General features: G+C 39.7%; 1 protein-coding gene across 3 annotated transcripts in view; it reads left to right on the forward strand.

The window, feature by feature from the left end:
- Nucleotides 1-14,646, forward strand: part of LOC101627997 (up-regulator of cell proliferation) — a 34,796-nt gene extending 20,150 nt beyond the window's left edge. For all 3 annotated transcript variants that reach the window (XM_012723062.1, XM_012723061.1, XM_004679897.2), the window contains 3 exons: nucleotides 8,954-9,004; nucleotides 9,510-9,548; nucleotides 11,047-14,646. In XM_012723062.1, the coding sequence (XP_012578516.1) occupies nucleotides 8,971-9,004; nucleotides 9,510-9,548; nucleotides 11,047-13,637 (2,664 nt within the window). In that variant the 5' untranslated portion in view covers nucleotides 8,954-8,970 and the 3' untranslated portion in view covers nucleotides 13,638-14,646. The remainder of the gene's footprint in view (nucleotides 1-8,953; nucleotides 9,005-9,509; nucleotides 9,549-11,046) is intronic.
- The last annotated feature ends 1,039 nt before the right edge of the window (nucleotides 14,647-15,685 follow it).

Raw genomic sequence — 15,685 nt, forward strand, 5'->3', positions numbered from 1 at the left:
GCAGACCTCTCCTGACCCGCCCGCTGCTCCCCTCAGCAGTGTATTTCGTTGATCTGCCTGTTCTGCACTCCACTCTGACTCTGGTGAATTCTCTCACCCTCCACATCTCTGGCCTGTATCCCAGTTCTGTATGCACAAATAAAAAAAAAAAAAAATTGAGGAGTTTTAGCCACAGAAATCTTTGTGGCTACTAGACCTTCCAAGCAAGAAATTCTCAGCAGGCACAGAAATCTTTTTGGCTACTAGGCCTTCCCTGCAAGAAATTCTCAAGCAGGTCCTGGTTTATGCAAAGAAAGGATGCCGGAAGCTGCATTGTACCTTGAAGTACCTTGAAGCTGTATTGAAAAATAAAAATTTCAGTAAAAATATATAAATGGACAGTAGTGAAAACTAGTATTGCAACAGTGGTTGTAAGTGTACTTTCTTCTTTATTTAAGACTAGTGCATTTAATAAAAACTATCATCACTAATGTCTGTTACTGGTCAAAGGGTCTAAAAATTGTCCTTGAGTCAGAATTTCTATTAACAGTTTTGGGCCTGGCCACCTACTGCTATAAATGCAAACAAAAGGGCCTTTGGCACATTAAAGAAGAAAAAAAAATCAGTTTATTCTAACCAGCAGGATTAGGGAAGTTCCAGTTCCAGCAGGGTGTGCCTAGAACCTGGGCCTACAACACCCTTGGGCAAAGTCTTACTAAGCCCTAACCACTGGGTGGTAGAGTGCCTCAAAAGCCTGCTACTATTGATATCAGGGAGTTTCCTCTCTTCCTTGGGGTATGACTGATTACCCAATCAGTAGGAGGGCAAGTGCCCTTTTAAATTCTCCCTTCGCCAACACCCTCGCCCTGCCCCACCAAAAGGCTACTCTGTTCTATCTCCTTCCCTGCAGTCCCCTTGTTGAGGACATCAGGGCAGAGTTCAAACCAAGGCCCTGTGCAGTGCTTCAGTGGTGTCTGAGTATCTGGAGGTGTTTATTGGCTCCTCATCTGTACTGTACTGGGCTGTTCCAACAACTGTGGTTTGTAACACCAAATCTCATTTTCTATATGATTGAGATCAGTATGCATTTTGGGATATAAACTATGCATAAAGATGTAGTTTCATGAAGGATTTGGGACCGATCTGTAAAGGAAGTTTAATGTGTTATTAAAGTTGCTGTAGGTTCAAATTAGGATTTTATAATTCTAGAATGTTAAATGTAATCCCCATAGAACAGATGTTCACAAAAGGAAATTAAGAAGGAACTTAATATTTCACTATAAAAACTTGACTAAACACAAGAATACAAAAAAAGTGGGGCAAAAAAACCAATAGTGTATATAGAACATAAATAACACAATGACAGAAATAAGGATCTCTTCAAAAAACAGAAGTGTGGATCAAATAGATAAAAATATGCAATCCAATTATAGCCTTTCTACAAGATTTTTACTAGAGATCTAAAGACAGCATGAAATAAGATACAGTAACTAAAAGAAATTGGGAATGATTGTACTCACTAAATCTGATAAAAAAGATTATATCAAAAAGGCTACCCAAGATAAAGATGGCCATGATATATTTTAAAAAGTTTCCATGCAGGGATGATGAAACAATTATAAACATTTATGCATCTAATGACAGACCATCAAAATATATGTAGCCCATATTGGTGTGGGTGAGTAAAGATGGTAACATCTTTATGTTTTACGACAAACCAACAAACTATTTAGGAACAGAACCACTGAGAAAGTGCACATTATGAGAGTGAGGCTGATGTACCCCCTGAACCTTAGATCAACACAGAGTGCCATAGAAGGGATGCCGAGGAGATAAAGATATTGCTGTGATACAAGGTAGGTGGATGGAGGTAGCAGTCGGGGTGGGGCAGAGAAGAGATGGCAGGACTGTCAGTCTAACAAAAGACCTTGGAGAAGGGAGAGTAAAGATGGTGTAGAGGTCCATTCTTTTAGCCCAGGTGAAATCAGAAGTGGAAAAGTGAGGCGCCTCATAGAGTGTAAAAAAGAGGACATATCCGCTCCTCTGCTCAGGATCTATACTGATGCTATAAAGGGCACTAGCAGCTAAAGGTTGCAGAAAATCAGGTCTGGATCTCTAAGGAAGAAGGTTAACAACAGGACCATGAATGCCAACCAGTCTCCCCATAGCTGGACAGCTGTTGGTCCCCTGTACACCTTCTTCACTCTGCTGACAAAGTAATAGTGCCGTCATACTGTATGGACGTAAATAAAGCTGTAACACCAAGTACTAGAAAAGTAAAACATAAGCTGCAAGTTTCTATGTTGCTTATGCAGACTTTAAATAAGGCATACTTTAAAAGGTGGTAGACCAGCCACATGGAAACGAAAAATAATATACCACTGGGCAACTTGAAATATCAGGTAATATGACATCTCAAAGAGAACAAATCTCTATAAACTAAAGACATGGCCACTATGTCTTCCTAATAGAAAAATTTAAATAGTTATCATAAAGAAACTCAAAGAGATAAAATTTAGAAAAGTTATTTAGTCAGTTCAGGAATAAGACTAATAAGCAGAACATAGAATGAACTTTATTTTTATTTATTTTTAAAGATTTATTTATTTGTGCATACAGAACTGGGGTATAGGCCAGAGGTGCAGGGATGGTGAGAGGCTTCACTGGAGACAGAGTGTGGAGCAGAACAGGCCGACTGATGAAGTACACTGCTGAGGGCAGCAGCAGGGCAGGTCAGGAGAGGTCTGCTGTGCCATGTGGGTCACCTCCAGGCAGGCCGGATTGAACTCATGAGGAAGTGGCTTTAGCTTCTTAGTGCTGTGCTTTAACCATCTGTGCCACCAGGGAGGGCCCAGAATGACCTTTAAATAAGAAACAGATTTAGGATGGAGAGAACTTAGTAAATGTGAGTGAGAGTGCTATAGTATAAATCTACTGTAGAAAGTATTTAGCATGCTCAAAGATAGAAACCTAGAAATGATTTAGGTGGAAGAAGAGAGAGAATTAAGATATAAAAAGATGCAATATAATGCTATTAGAAAAGGCAGCATGAGGATAATGGGATATCCAGAAGGTAAACAGAGAAAAGAGGGCACAGAATGTATATTCAAAGGAATACTGGCTCAGAACTTCCCAATCTTGGGGAAAGAGCTTAATATACAAGTCCATGAAGCCAAGAGAACACCTAGCTTGCTAAATGCAAAAAATACCTGCATAAAGACACAGGACTGAAATGACCAGAGTCCAAGAAATAGAAAGTGTTAACAGTAGCTGGGGAAAATAAACAGTTAACATACAAATGTATTCCATACAGGCAATCCATGGGCGTGTAAACAGAAACTCTACAAACCAGGAAAGTGTAGAATGTACTATTCAGAATACTCAAAGTTAAAGCTTCCAGCCAAAAATACTCTTGTCACACAAAAATCTCTTTCAGTTATGACAATAAAGACTTTCCCAGACATAAAATGAAGGTGTTCACCACCATAACTGATTTATGAGAAATGTTGAAAGGAGCTCTTTCTTTAAATTTTAAACTATCACACACACACACACAAAGATAGAATCATAAAACAAAATATAGAATGGCAGTATAAAGCCCACATAGATCAGTAATCACCCTAATGTAAGTGGACTGAACTCAACATTCAGAAGACACATATGAATTAAAAAATAAAACCCAGCAATAGCCACCTTGTAAGAGATTATAAATTATCTAAAAAGACAAACAGTTAAATTGAAGGGGTGAAAATATAATACCACAAGAGAATGGGAAGTTAACAAAACAGGAACCAGGGGCCCTCCCTGGTGGCGCAGCGGGTTAATGCACTGCATTAAGAAGCTTAAGCCACTTCCGCATGAGTTCGATCCCCCGCTGCCCTGAGGAAATCCACATGGCGAGGCCAACCTCTCCTGACCCGCCCTCTTCTCTCCTCCTCTGAGTGTACTTCCTCTTCTCAGCAGTGTACTTCCTCGATCTGCCTGTTCTTCTCCCCACTCTGTTTCTGGTGAATCCTCTCACCCACCGCATCTCTGGCTTGTACCCCGGTTCTGTAAGAGTAAATAAATAAATCTTAAAAAACAAAAACAAAACAGGAACCATTATTCAGATTAAATAGATTTTCAGCTACAAAAAAAAAAAAATAAGAGACAAGGACATTATATGATGATAAAAGGATCAATACAGCCAAAAGATATAACACTAATATATATACACTCAGCATAGGCATACCAAAATATACAAACCAAATAGTAGCAGACCTAGAGAGAGACATTTACAGCAACACAAAATAATAGGGGACTCTAACAACCTATGTACAGCAATGGGGAGATCATCCAGTCAGGAAACCAATAAGGAAACAATGGCCTTACATGACAGATAAGGTGGACTTAAATAAATTAGTTCCAGAACATTCCATCTCAAAACAACATAATACACATTTCTCCTCAAGTGCTGTTTGAACACTCTCAAGGATAGGACATATATTGTGGTACAGAATAAGTCTGTATAAATTTATGAAGACTGAAATATCAGATATCTTTTTTGTTCATAATGGTATAAAACTAGAAATTAGCCAAAAGAAGAAAGAGGAGCAAATGGCAATATATGGAAACTGAACTATTGAACAAGCATTCAATAAGGAGAAATAAAAAAATACCTGAAGATGAATAAAAATGTAGGTTTGAATTATCAGAACCAATGGGATTAGCACAAATATACTAACAGACAAATTTACAGTAATAGAAACCTACCTCAGCAAACAAGAACTATCACAAATAAAAAATTAATTTACAACTAAATGAAAATTTAAAATTACAACGAAAATAAGCAAAAACTAAGGTAGAAGGTCAATGGTAGAAAAAAAATGATATAACTCTGAGTGGAAATAAACAAAATAGAGATCAAAAATAGAAAAGAGCATTCAACCCAAACACTGTTTTTTTGAAAAGGCTAGTAAAATAGGAAGATATTTAGTGAGATTCACAAAAAAGAAAGAGAAAGTCCATGTGCATCAAAAACAAAAGTGTGGATACTATAGAAATACAAAGGATTATATGGGAATGCTATGAACACTTATATGTAAATAAATCACACCATCTAGAAGAAAGAAACACACAGCATTCCAAGACTAAATCAGGAAGAACAAGAAAATCTGAATAGCCTGATCACAAGTAAGGAAATTGAAACAGTAGTCAAAAATTTACCTAAAGGCAAAATCCCAGGACCAGATGACTTCACTAGTGAATTCCATCAAACTTTTGAAGACGAATTAACATTTGTCTTTTTAAAACTCTTCCAAAAAATTGAAGAGGGAGAATGCTTCTGAGCACATTTTGTGAAACCAGCATTACCCTGATTCCAAAACCAGAAAGAACATCACAGTAAAAGAATCATACACATGATCAAGTGGGATTTGTTCCAGGGTTTCAAAGATAGTTTAACATATACAGAATCAATTTATATGATAAGGTGCATCAGTAAGGACAAAATAATATGATTATCTACATAGGTACAATTTGACAAGATTATTGAATCCATATATGATAAAACCCTCAACAAAATGGGCATGGAAGGAACATATCTCAATATAAAAACAAACCCACAGCCAGCATCATGCTCAGTGGTGAAAAACTGAAAATTGGTCCTCTAATATTGTGAACAAGAAATGTGTGTCATCTTGTACCATGATTATTCAACATAGAATTGGAAGAATAGTCAGAGTAATAGACAAGAAAAAGCTATGAAAATTATCCAAATTGGAAAGGAGGAAGTAAAATCAAAACTATTTGTAATATTCATGGACTCCAGTAAAAGCAATAACAAATCCCCTAACAGTAGAAATAATAATAAAAAATACAGTGAAATGATAGGCTACAATATTAATTTACAAAGTTTTCTGCATTTCTATTTGCAAATAATAAACTAGAAGAAAGAGAAGCCAGTAAAACAATCCCATTTACATCAAAAAGGATTAAATAACTCAGAATAAATGAAACCAAAGAAGTGAAAACTATAGACTGAACTGCTGAAAAAACAAAAAGTTACAAAAAAGTGGGAAGATACCCTGTGTTCATGGATTTGAAGAATGAATATCATTAAAAATGCCATGTAACAAAAAATGGGATTGTTGTAAGTTTTAAGTTTTTAATAGTAAATCCAGTTTACTTTCCACAATGGTTGAATCAATTCACATTCTCACCAACATTTTAATAGGGTTTCTTTTCTTCCAGATATGTGAATATTTTAGCCAATTCAGTAGGGTCTTCTGTTATATTTTCTATATAGAAACTTTTGAACTTGTGGTAAGCCAAATTGTTTATATTGTTTTTAATTTGAAATCCAACCATAAATGTAAAAGTTCCAGTTTTTGACCATCATTGCCAATGTTTGGATGGTGGTTAAAAGCAAATAGAAAAACCCAACTTTCCATTTGTTGTTTTTAATCATTTCCTAGGGAGTGTGAAATGCTATCTCATTGTGGTTTTGATTTGCATTTCCAAAGTAACTAATGATGTTGAGCTCTTTTCATGTACCTGTTTGTCATTTGTATACTTTTTTTTTTTTCTGGATAAAATATGTTCAAACTCTTTATTTTTTAGTAGTCTTTTTTTTAATGTTGTAAGTGTATTACTGTTTCCACTACACCCTTATAACATATGATTTGTAAATATTTTTTTCTTTTTGTAGGTTGTAATGTTCTTAATAATGTTAATTGACACACACACAAGTTTTTTATTTTGACAAAGTCCTGTTTACTTCCCCACCCCCCTCTTTTAAGTTCCTTTCCATTAAAGGTCTTATATGTTTGGTCTTGATGTGGTGGATGGCAGAACCTATTTAGAGCAAGCAGGGGATTTTGGGGTGCCCCTCTCTCTGCCCTGTATGTACTTTGGCTTGTACTTTTAGTTTTATATTTAAGAATCCGATGCCAAATCCAGTGTTACAAAGATTTATTCCCATGTCTTCTAAGGACTTTATGGTTTCTATACTTATATTTAGATCATGAATACATCTTTTACATGTAGGTATTCACAGCTCATTTTTTTTTAAAGATTTATTTATTTATTCATACAGAACTGGGGTATAGGCTAGAGATGAGGAGGGTGAGAGGATTCACCAGGAACAGAGTGGGGAGCAGAACAGGCAGATCAATGAAGTACACTGCTGAGAGGAGCAGCAGGTCAATGAAGTACACTGCTGAGAGGAGCAGCAGGAGAGGTCTGCCACGCCACGTGGATCTCCTCCAGTGCAGGCAGGGATCGAAATCATGAGGAACTGGTTTAAGCTTCTTAGTGCAGTGCTTTAACCCACTGTGCCACCAGGAAGGGCCACAGCTTATTTTTAATACTAATAGCACAAGATACCAAATGCTGTCTTAAATGCCTCTTTATTACTCAATAACAATTATAATAGTTGGGGAAAACACCTATCATTACTGTAATGAAGTGGGGGGAGAAGTCATTCAATCTGATGGGTGAAAATGGTTTTAAATGCTACACTTAGAGTTCATTTCACTGGTAAGTCCTGGCTCACACTCTGCTCTTTGTGTACCATTTGAGCCTCACATTCTTTTTGGGGACCTGAATACTATCCCATCCTAACCAGTTCCTGACCACAGAAAGGACAGTGGAGACCTTGTCTCAAGGTACCAAGCTCTTGTTCGACCATTATGTTTGTTACTGACTTGTGTGCTTACTCTGCTGCCTCCTTTTTTAAACCTCATCTATATTCTACTTATCTTAGCTTCCAGTGTTCTTTGCCTGTGGAAAATATAGGCGCTTTCATCAGTGTTGTTTTTTGGTTTTGTAGTCTTGCCCTTTGGGCACTGTACATCCTTGCCTTCATCCATCTGTTATCTCTCTGGGTCCAAATGAGAGGTGTTTCTTATCCTTAACAATCAAAGCATGGCCCTGTCTTCTCTGGGTCTAAAATGTACTACTGGTTCCAGATGAAAAGTGTTGTCTCAGCACCTCTTCATGACTACCATCTTGGATTTTCCTGGGTTTCCTATTCTCTTTAACTATTGCATCTTCTTAGGTGGCACTCTGATTTCCTTGGAAAAATTCATATGATGTCTTCTCTTCATTTGGAATAAAATAATCTATAGAGTATTCAACATTGAGTTGAGTGATCTGTGTGAGAAAACTGTCTTCTCTGACATTCTCGTATTTTCCTAAAGTTCCTTCCTTTGTTTCTATACATCTGTTTTCAGACATATGGGGAAAACAAAACAAAACAAAAAAACAACTGAATAGCCATGTTTATCTACTTGATTATATGGAAGTCATGGATATTAATAAAAACATGAAAAAGGTGATCTTTTCTTGATTCAAAAGCTTTAAAAATGTAATTTAAATTCTGGAGTAAGTGGTACTTTCAAACATCACAATAGTGAAAACATGCACAGGTGATTCTTACTTCCAAAGTGTTAGCTGCCTGTTACCTTTGTATTATGTTTGCAAGTAAATCATGAGGATTTTTAGGTCTTTCCCCCCAATGTAAACATCTGAATAGCACAGTATGTTATATAATTAACATATTAGTGTTGGGCATATCATGATTTAGAGACTTTGAAGGGTTTACTTACAAGTTATATCTTTTCCTCACTTTTATATCTCCCTTCCCTTCATGTTAAGTGATTACTAAAACTCCTTACAAGAGAATAAAATTTTTATAGAGGTAATCCTGAATTTAAACCAATGAATTTATATCAAATTATATTCAAACAATTTCTAAAATCAAAGATTTTATGTTACATGATTTTATTTATATTTTGTTTTCACAAACTTTAATAAATCCCAGAAAGTGTATATCACCATTTTGTGGATAGCTTAATATCTTGTGGTAAAAAAAAAAAAAACAAAAACCGGAAACCGATTACTGCATTCAAAATAAACATTAGCCACTTTATTCTCATTTTAAAGGTCCTAACTTGATGCTTAAACTAAATGTCTGTATGTTTTTTTGTTCCAGATTTGGAATGGAGAGAAATGGAAGGAGATGATTGCGAGTTTCATTATGGAGGTATAAAATACAGGATTTGGTAACAGTGAATTGGGGAAAAGAGAGAGGGAGTGAAAACATGAAAATGGGATTTTATGTTTTTTTTTTTTTTTTTTTTTTAAAGATTTATTTATTTGTGCATACAGAACTGGGGTACAGGCCAGAGGCACAGGGGCAGTGAGAGGCTTCACCAGAGACAGAGTGGGGAGCAGAACAGGCAGATCGATGAAGTACACTGCTGAGGGGAGCAGCGGGCGGGTGAGGAGAGGTCTGTCACGCCATGTGGTCACCTCCAGGGCAGGCGGGAATCGAACTCATGCAGAAGCGGCTTTAGCTTTTCAGTGTTGTGCTTTAACCCACTGCGCCACCAGGGAGGGCCCAGGGATTTTATGTTTTAAACAATTGGGAGAAATTGCTATCTTAATAAGAAAGAAGGAGGGTTCTTAGTTTAGCTTAAATTATTTTGTGTCCATCAAGGTATCCTGCTTGATTATCTCATTTTCGTTTGATTTTTTTTTTTTTTTAGACAGTACAAATGAGGTTCTGGACAGTGATTTTCCAACAGGTATGTGCTTTTTCTGTGCCTTGTCCCTGCTTTTACTTCCTGTTCTATTGAAGGGGAATATCATCTTGGCTGGTGGTTCCTACAATGTTTTGGCATGAGTATCACCTTTAGTTGATATGCCATCAATAATATTGACAGAAAAAAAAAAAAAACTAGAAAGTTGTTATCATAGAGACGCCTTTCTCAGCGTCTTTAGTAAAGCCTAAGAATCTGAGGCACAGTGGCCATGCGGATTACACACTGGGAATGAGTAAGACCTAAGTATGATTGTTTGCATTAGCTTTTCTCCATTGCACTTTACTACTGCTTAAAAATAAAAGCAATGTTCCATGCTTGTGTTGGACAAACAATTTTTATTTAGGCAAAACTCAGATATCTTAGTGACACTCAAAAAGGATTTCTGTGATAGCATATCCTTCCCATCAGGCTTCTTTTTTCTGCAACAAGTTCAGTGTTTCCTGTACACTCTGGGGTGGTACTGTATTCACACTACTATGAGTTCCTGTCTGTTCTCCAGTGCTTTGTGTCTTGCTGGTCACTAAAGTGTGATTCTGAACCCATCACTGACACCTTAGAAAACAAGAAAAGGGATGATCATCTGTGTTACTTCTTTGAAAAAAGGGGTGGGGTAAAGAAAATCCTGTAGCTGAGTAGGATTTTTATTTATTTATTGTGTTAATTTATTTAATATTGTGTATTAGTTATGAGCAGTACAAAAATTGATAAACCAATACCATAGTCAAGAGCAGGGGTGGTAGAAAAGAACTTTTGAGATGGTATTGATATTCTTAGCATCTAGTGCTTGTAATATTTTATATTAAGTGATATTAGAAGAGTTTAACAAGTAAATGGAAGCGCCTCACAGTTTGTGTCAAATATCTTACTTTAGTAAAACTTAAATGGTCCTGTTGGCCTCAGATTGTTAAAATTGTTACTTAACTACAATTTCTACCACTCCATACTTAGTGATATTCCTTGTTTTCTTTTAAAATTCTCCAACGTATTTGTAAAAAGAATATTAAATTGAAAACCTGACTGAATCAGTGATTGTATATCACTGTGGGAACTTTCTGGTAACAGCTTGAAGAGTTCCATGCTAGACCCAAAACATTTACTGAGAAGCACAGGAATTTCTGTGAGTGCATGGAGGTGTGGTTGGAGGAGGGAGTTTGCATTTCATATCTAGGCACATGACTACTCACTCTGGCTAATTAAGTTTGGGCTCAGTATTACTAAATCTTACAAGTTTAAGAGAAACCAGATATGTAGACTTTTACATGAGATCTCCCAGTTCTTAAGTATAGTGCTTCATTGTCCTTTTCCTTTTCATATGGCTGGATTTGTGTCTAGTGTGGTATGATTTTACCTTTGTCTTATTTAGGGATGCCTTATTGAAGTAAGGCCATTACTCACTCCCTGGTTGGCCTATCCCTCCCCACCTCTACATACAGCAACTAATGTATAGAGTGAGCACTTTTGTCTTCCTTTCTCTCCACAGTCGAGAGAAGCAGACTACAAGAAATGCTGTCACTTTTGGGATTGGAGACATACCAAGTCCAGAAACTCAGTCTTCAGGATGTTCTGCAGATAAGTAGTGACAGCATGAAGAACTGGGCTCCTCAGGTTCCCAAAGACCTGCCTTGGAATTTCCTCAGGAAGCTGCAGGCCCTCAATTCTGAAGCCAGGAACACCACCATGGTGCTGGACATGCTCCCTGATGCTAGGCCTGTGGAGAAGGAGAGTCAGATGGAAGAGGAGATAATATACTGGGACACAGCCGATGACATCTCTGCAGATATCTACTCCTTCTCTGAGCTGCCCACTCCAGACACACCTGTGAACCCCTTGGACCTTCTTTGTGCAATTCTTCTTTCTTCAGATAGTTTCCTGCAGCAAGAAATCATGTTGAAAATGTCCCTCTGCCAGTTTGCACTCCCTCTCATTTTGCCTGACTCGGAAAACCACTACCATACATTTCTGCTGTGGGCCATGAGGGGCATTGTACAGACATGGTGGTCACAGCCTCCAAAGGGAGTGGGCAGCATCAGAGAAGAAAGTGTGGTCTTATCTCGAGCACCTACCTTTGCCTTTGTGCGCATGGAGGTCAGCAGCAATTCCAAGTCCCAGCTTCTCAATGCTGTGCTCAGCCTGGGCCACAGGCAGCAGGACTGCTTCTGGCACCGGGATCTGAACTTGGGCACCAACCCTCGGGAGATAGCAGATGGGCTGGTGGAAATTTCTTGGTTTCTTCCTAGTGGCAGGGAAGACTTAGACATTTTCCTGGAGCCTGTGGCCTTTCTGAACCTGAGAGGCGACATTGGGTCTCATTGGCTACAGTTTAAGCTCTTGACAGAAATCTCCTCAGCTGTGTTCATATTGACTGACAACATCAGTAAGAAGGAATACAAACTGCTGTACTCCATGAAGGGGTCATCCACAAAATACTACTTTATCCTGAGTCCCTACCGAGGGAAACGAAATACAAACCTGAGATTCCTAAACAAGCTAATTCCTGTGCTGAAGATTGACCACTCACATGTTCTTGTGAAGGTAAGCAGTACAGATAATGCAAGCTTTGTGCAGAGAGTCCGCTCTATTGTGGCTCACGTGGTTCGATCCTCTTGTAGAAGGGTCTCTCTGGAGGATATGGCGAATGCTGCTCGAAAGCTGGGGCTGAAGGTTGATGAGGACTGTGAGGAATGTCAGCAGGCAAAAGACCGGATGGAACGGATAACCAGGAAAATCAAAGATGCAGATACCTATAGAAGAGATGAGCTAAGGCTGCAGGGGGACCCTTGGAGGAAGGTGGCTCAGGTAGAAAAGGAACTCTATCAAGTTCAGTGGTCTGGTGACCCTCCTGAGAAGTACAGAACTGAATTGAGGCATCGGTTACTCGAACTTCGAATGCAGCAGAATGGCCACGAACCTGCCTGGGGACTGCAGGAGTTCATTACCGGCATCAGCAGCCCTTCCCTGGGTGAGAAGCAGTACTTCCTCAAGTGGATGGAGTGGGGGCTGGCTAGGGTGACCCAGCCAAGACCAAGACAGCCTCCAGAGACAATTCTTACCTTGAGACCAAAACATTGTGGGTCTGTGGACTTCAGTGAGCCTCTCTGGCCTGAACCTCTGGGAGTAGAGCACTTCTTGCGGGAAATGGGGCAGTTTTATGAGGCAGAAAGCTGTCTTGTGGAGGCAGGAAGGCTGCCAGCAGGCCAGAGGCGGTTTGCCCACTTTCCATCTTTGGCCTTGGAGCTGTTGTTGAAAGGGCTCCCCCTAGAACTGGTTGATGGGAGCACTCTAAGCACCCCGCTGCGCTGGGTCACAGGGCTCCTGAAGGAGCTGCACGTTCGTCTGGAGAGAAGGTCTCGATTGGTAGTCCTGTCAGCACTGGGTGTGCCAGGTACAGGAAAGTCCACTCTTCTCAACACCATGTTTGGATTGCGGTTTGCCACTGGGAGAGGCTGTGACCCTCGAGGGGCCTTCATGCAACTCATCACAGTGGCTGAGAGCTTCAGTCAGGACTTGGGTTGTGATCACATTCTAGTGATAGACTCTGGAGGCTTGATAGGTGGGGCCCTGACAACAGCTGGAGAAAGGTTTGAGCTGGAGGCATCCCTGGCCACTTTAATTATGGCACTAAGCAATGTCACTGTAGTTAGTTTAGCAGAAACAAGGGACATTCCTCCTGCCATTTTGCATGCATTTCTGAGGTTGGAAAAAACAGGGCATATGCCAAGTTATCAGTTCATATACCAGAACCTTCATGATATATCTGCTCCTGGCCCCAGGCAGAGAGAGTGGAGGCAGTTCCTGGATCAGCCCAGTGACGTGAACATATCCACAGTGCAAATGGAGAAAGGTGATAGCATCCGGACGCTGGCTGACCTGGCCTTTTGTGATCCAGAGAAACAGCATGTCTGGTACATCCCAGGCCTGTGGCATGGAGTGCCTCCCATGGCTGCTGTGAGCTTGGGCTACAGTGAAGCTATTTTTGAATTGAAGAGATGTTTGCTAGAAAATATCAGGAATGGCCTGTCCAACCAAAACAAGAATATCCAACAGCTCATTGAGCTGGTGAGACGGCTATGAGTGTGGACAGAGGCCAGCTCTGTGTGACTTTTTCTGATGTGGTGTCCACATGAGGCTGCACCCAGCATCTGAGAGAGACTGATGTCCAGCATACATGGAAAGGGAGAAAGGTGAACAAGGGGGAAATCTAGAGCTTACTAAACAGTGTGAAGAAAGGAAATAGCTAGATAGACCATTCAGAGATGTTGTCAGAAAATTTGAAACCCTAGGGTAGGAAGTAGAGACAATACATTCATTGCTTTTATGTCTTTGAGTGCTATTTGATGGCCTTGGAGGTTTGACCTTTTGTACAGCTGCTCTCCTTCATTTGCTTCTGGAGGTGGAGGGTTTCTTCTCAGTTACTTCAGGTTAGGCAGACAGGTACCCAGGATAGATATCAGAAAGTTGTTCTGAGGAAGTAGAGTGGATGCTTCCAGTGAATTCAGTATCAGTGACTCAATCCTGCCCAAGATAGTGAATGCCTGTGGCATGCAGGGCCTGCCATGGCACTCTTGTTTATCGACTGATTGCTGCCGCCTCCCCTTATTCCATACCAGGAAGATTCCCTGCCTCCTGTCCTGTACCATGGCCTTTGTTCACTTCCTACCATAGTACTCAAAACAAGTATCGTGACTTCCCTGTTCACATGTCTGCCCCTACCCTAGACTGTGAGCTCCTTGAGGGCAGGGGTTGTATATCACCTGAATTTCTACCTAAAGGGCCTAGCACATTGTAGGCACCTAATAAATATTTGTTGAATGAATGAAATGAATTGATGCACAAATGATAGTAATGGGGAGGATCCTCTGTGCTTTAATGTTCCTGTTCCTCAAAGAGGATCACGTGACTGTTTGAGGAGAGATACCTCATAGAACGTGTGAAATGTTGGGCCACAGAGAGAAATGTCTATAAAAATTACCATGTTATTCCCTTCTGTTTGAGCAGAGATCTATTCTTCAAATGGTTACTGTGAAACTGAACTAAATGTGTGTTTTTTTTTTGCAATAATGCCAAGGTAGCACCATTATTATCCCATTATATAGATGAGATGAGAAAGCCTGAAACATGTCCCAGCCCATACATCTGCATGGATAGAGGAGAACTGAATAAGCTGGTGCCCTAAACCTACACCTCTGCATCCTGACTACTCATTTCTCCCAAAATTCCAGAGGTGCCAGGCTCATCCCCAGCCTGATTCCTCAGTGCCAGTCTTTCACTCATTTCCCTATCTCTGAAGTTAGGTTTTCTTGCAACATAACCAAGTATTCTCTCCTGTGCATTTTCTCCAGCTGGACTCTGCCTATATTGGCTCTTAACAAAGGCCAGCATCACATCACTAAATCTTGGAACCCAATCTCAGTTTTATCATTAGATCTGAGAACCTCTGGATGGTCCTATGAATTCAGGCCTTGGGGCTGTTTTCACTTTGTCTTTTGTGATTTCAGGGAAATTAGGTTCCAAGGTGGTGATCAGAGGCTTCTCCTTTTGCTAAATTTGTCAGGGTCTCCCTCTGAACTGAAACCCTTCTTTTGAAATATCTACACCTGCTACTCCCTTGATGTTCCCTCTGTGTGTTCCTTTTGTGTTCTGGGAACTTGGCTCTAAATATGTACAACAGAGGTTGAAGTACTGGAATTCTGAAGATCTGTTTCCACTAATTTAGGAAAAACTTTCCTACTAAAACAGAATCCCCTATCCAAGTACTAATGAGGCCTGACCCTGCTTAGCTTCTAAGATCATATGAGATTGGGTGCATCCAGGGTGGTTTGGCCATAGACACAAATAGAATCTAATTCTTCAGTACTAGAAGATTTCCCCTCTTTCTGGATCACAATAATATATTAGCTTACATGAAAATATCAAAACTTTTTGCTCCCTGCCCCCCCAGCACCATGGAAACTATTCAGGTGCTTGTCCAGTACTCTAACAGTTTCACTCAAGATATCCTGGTTCCTAAGTTCAGACACTGGAAAGCTCTCTTAAAACCGTCTTCCCCAAAAACCTTTATTCAAGCTCTTCCTGAAAATCTGAAAAAGCCATTCTTAGTGTCTCCCTACAAATAAAAGATT

This window comes from Condylura cristata, unplaced genomic scaffold, assembly GCF_000260355.1.
Source record: "Condylura cristata isolate star-nosed mole 26May11 unplaced genomic scaffold, ConCri1.0 scaffold00009, whole genome shotgun sequence".
Classification (NCBI taxonomy): domain Eukaryota; kingdom Metazoa; phylum Chordata; class Mammalia; order Eulipotyphla; family Talpidae; genus Condylura; species Condylura cristata.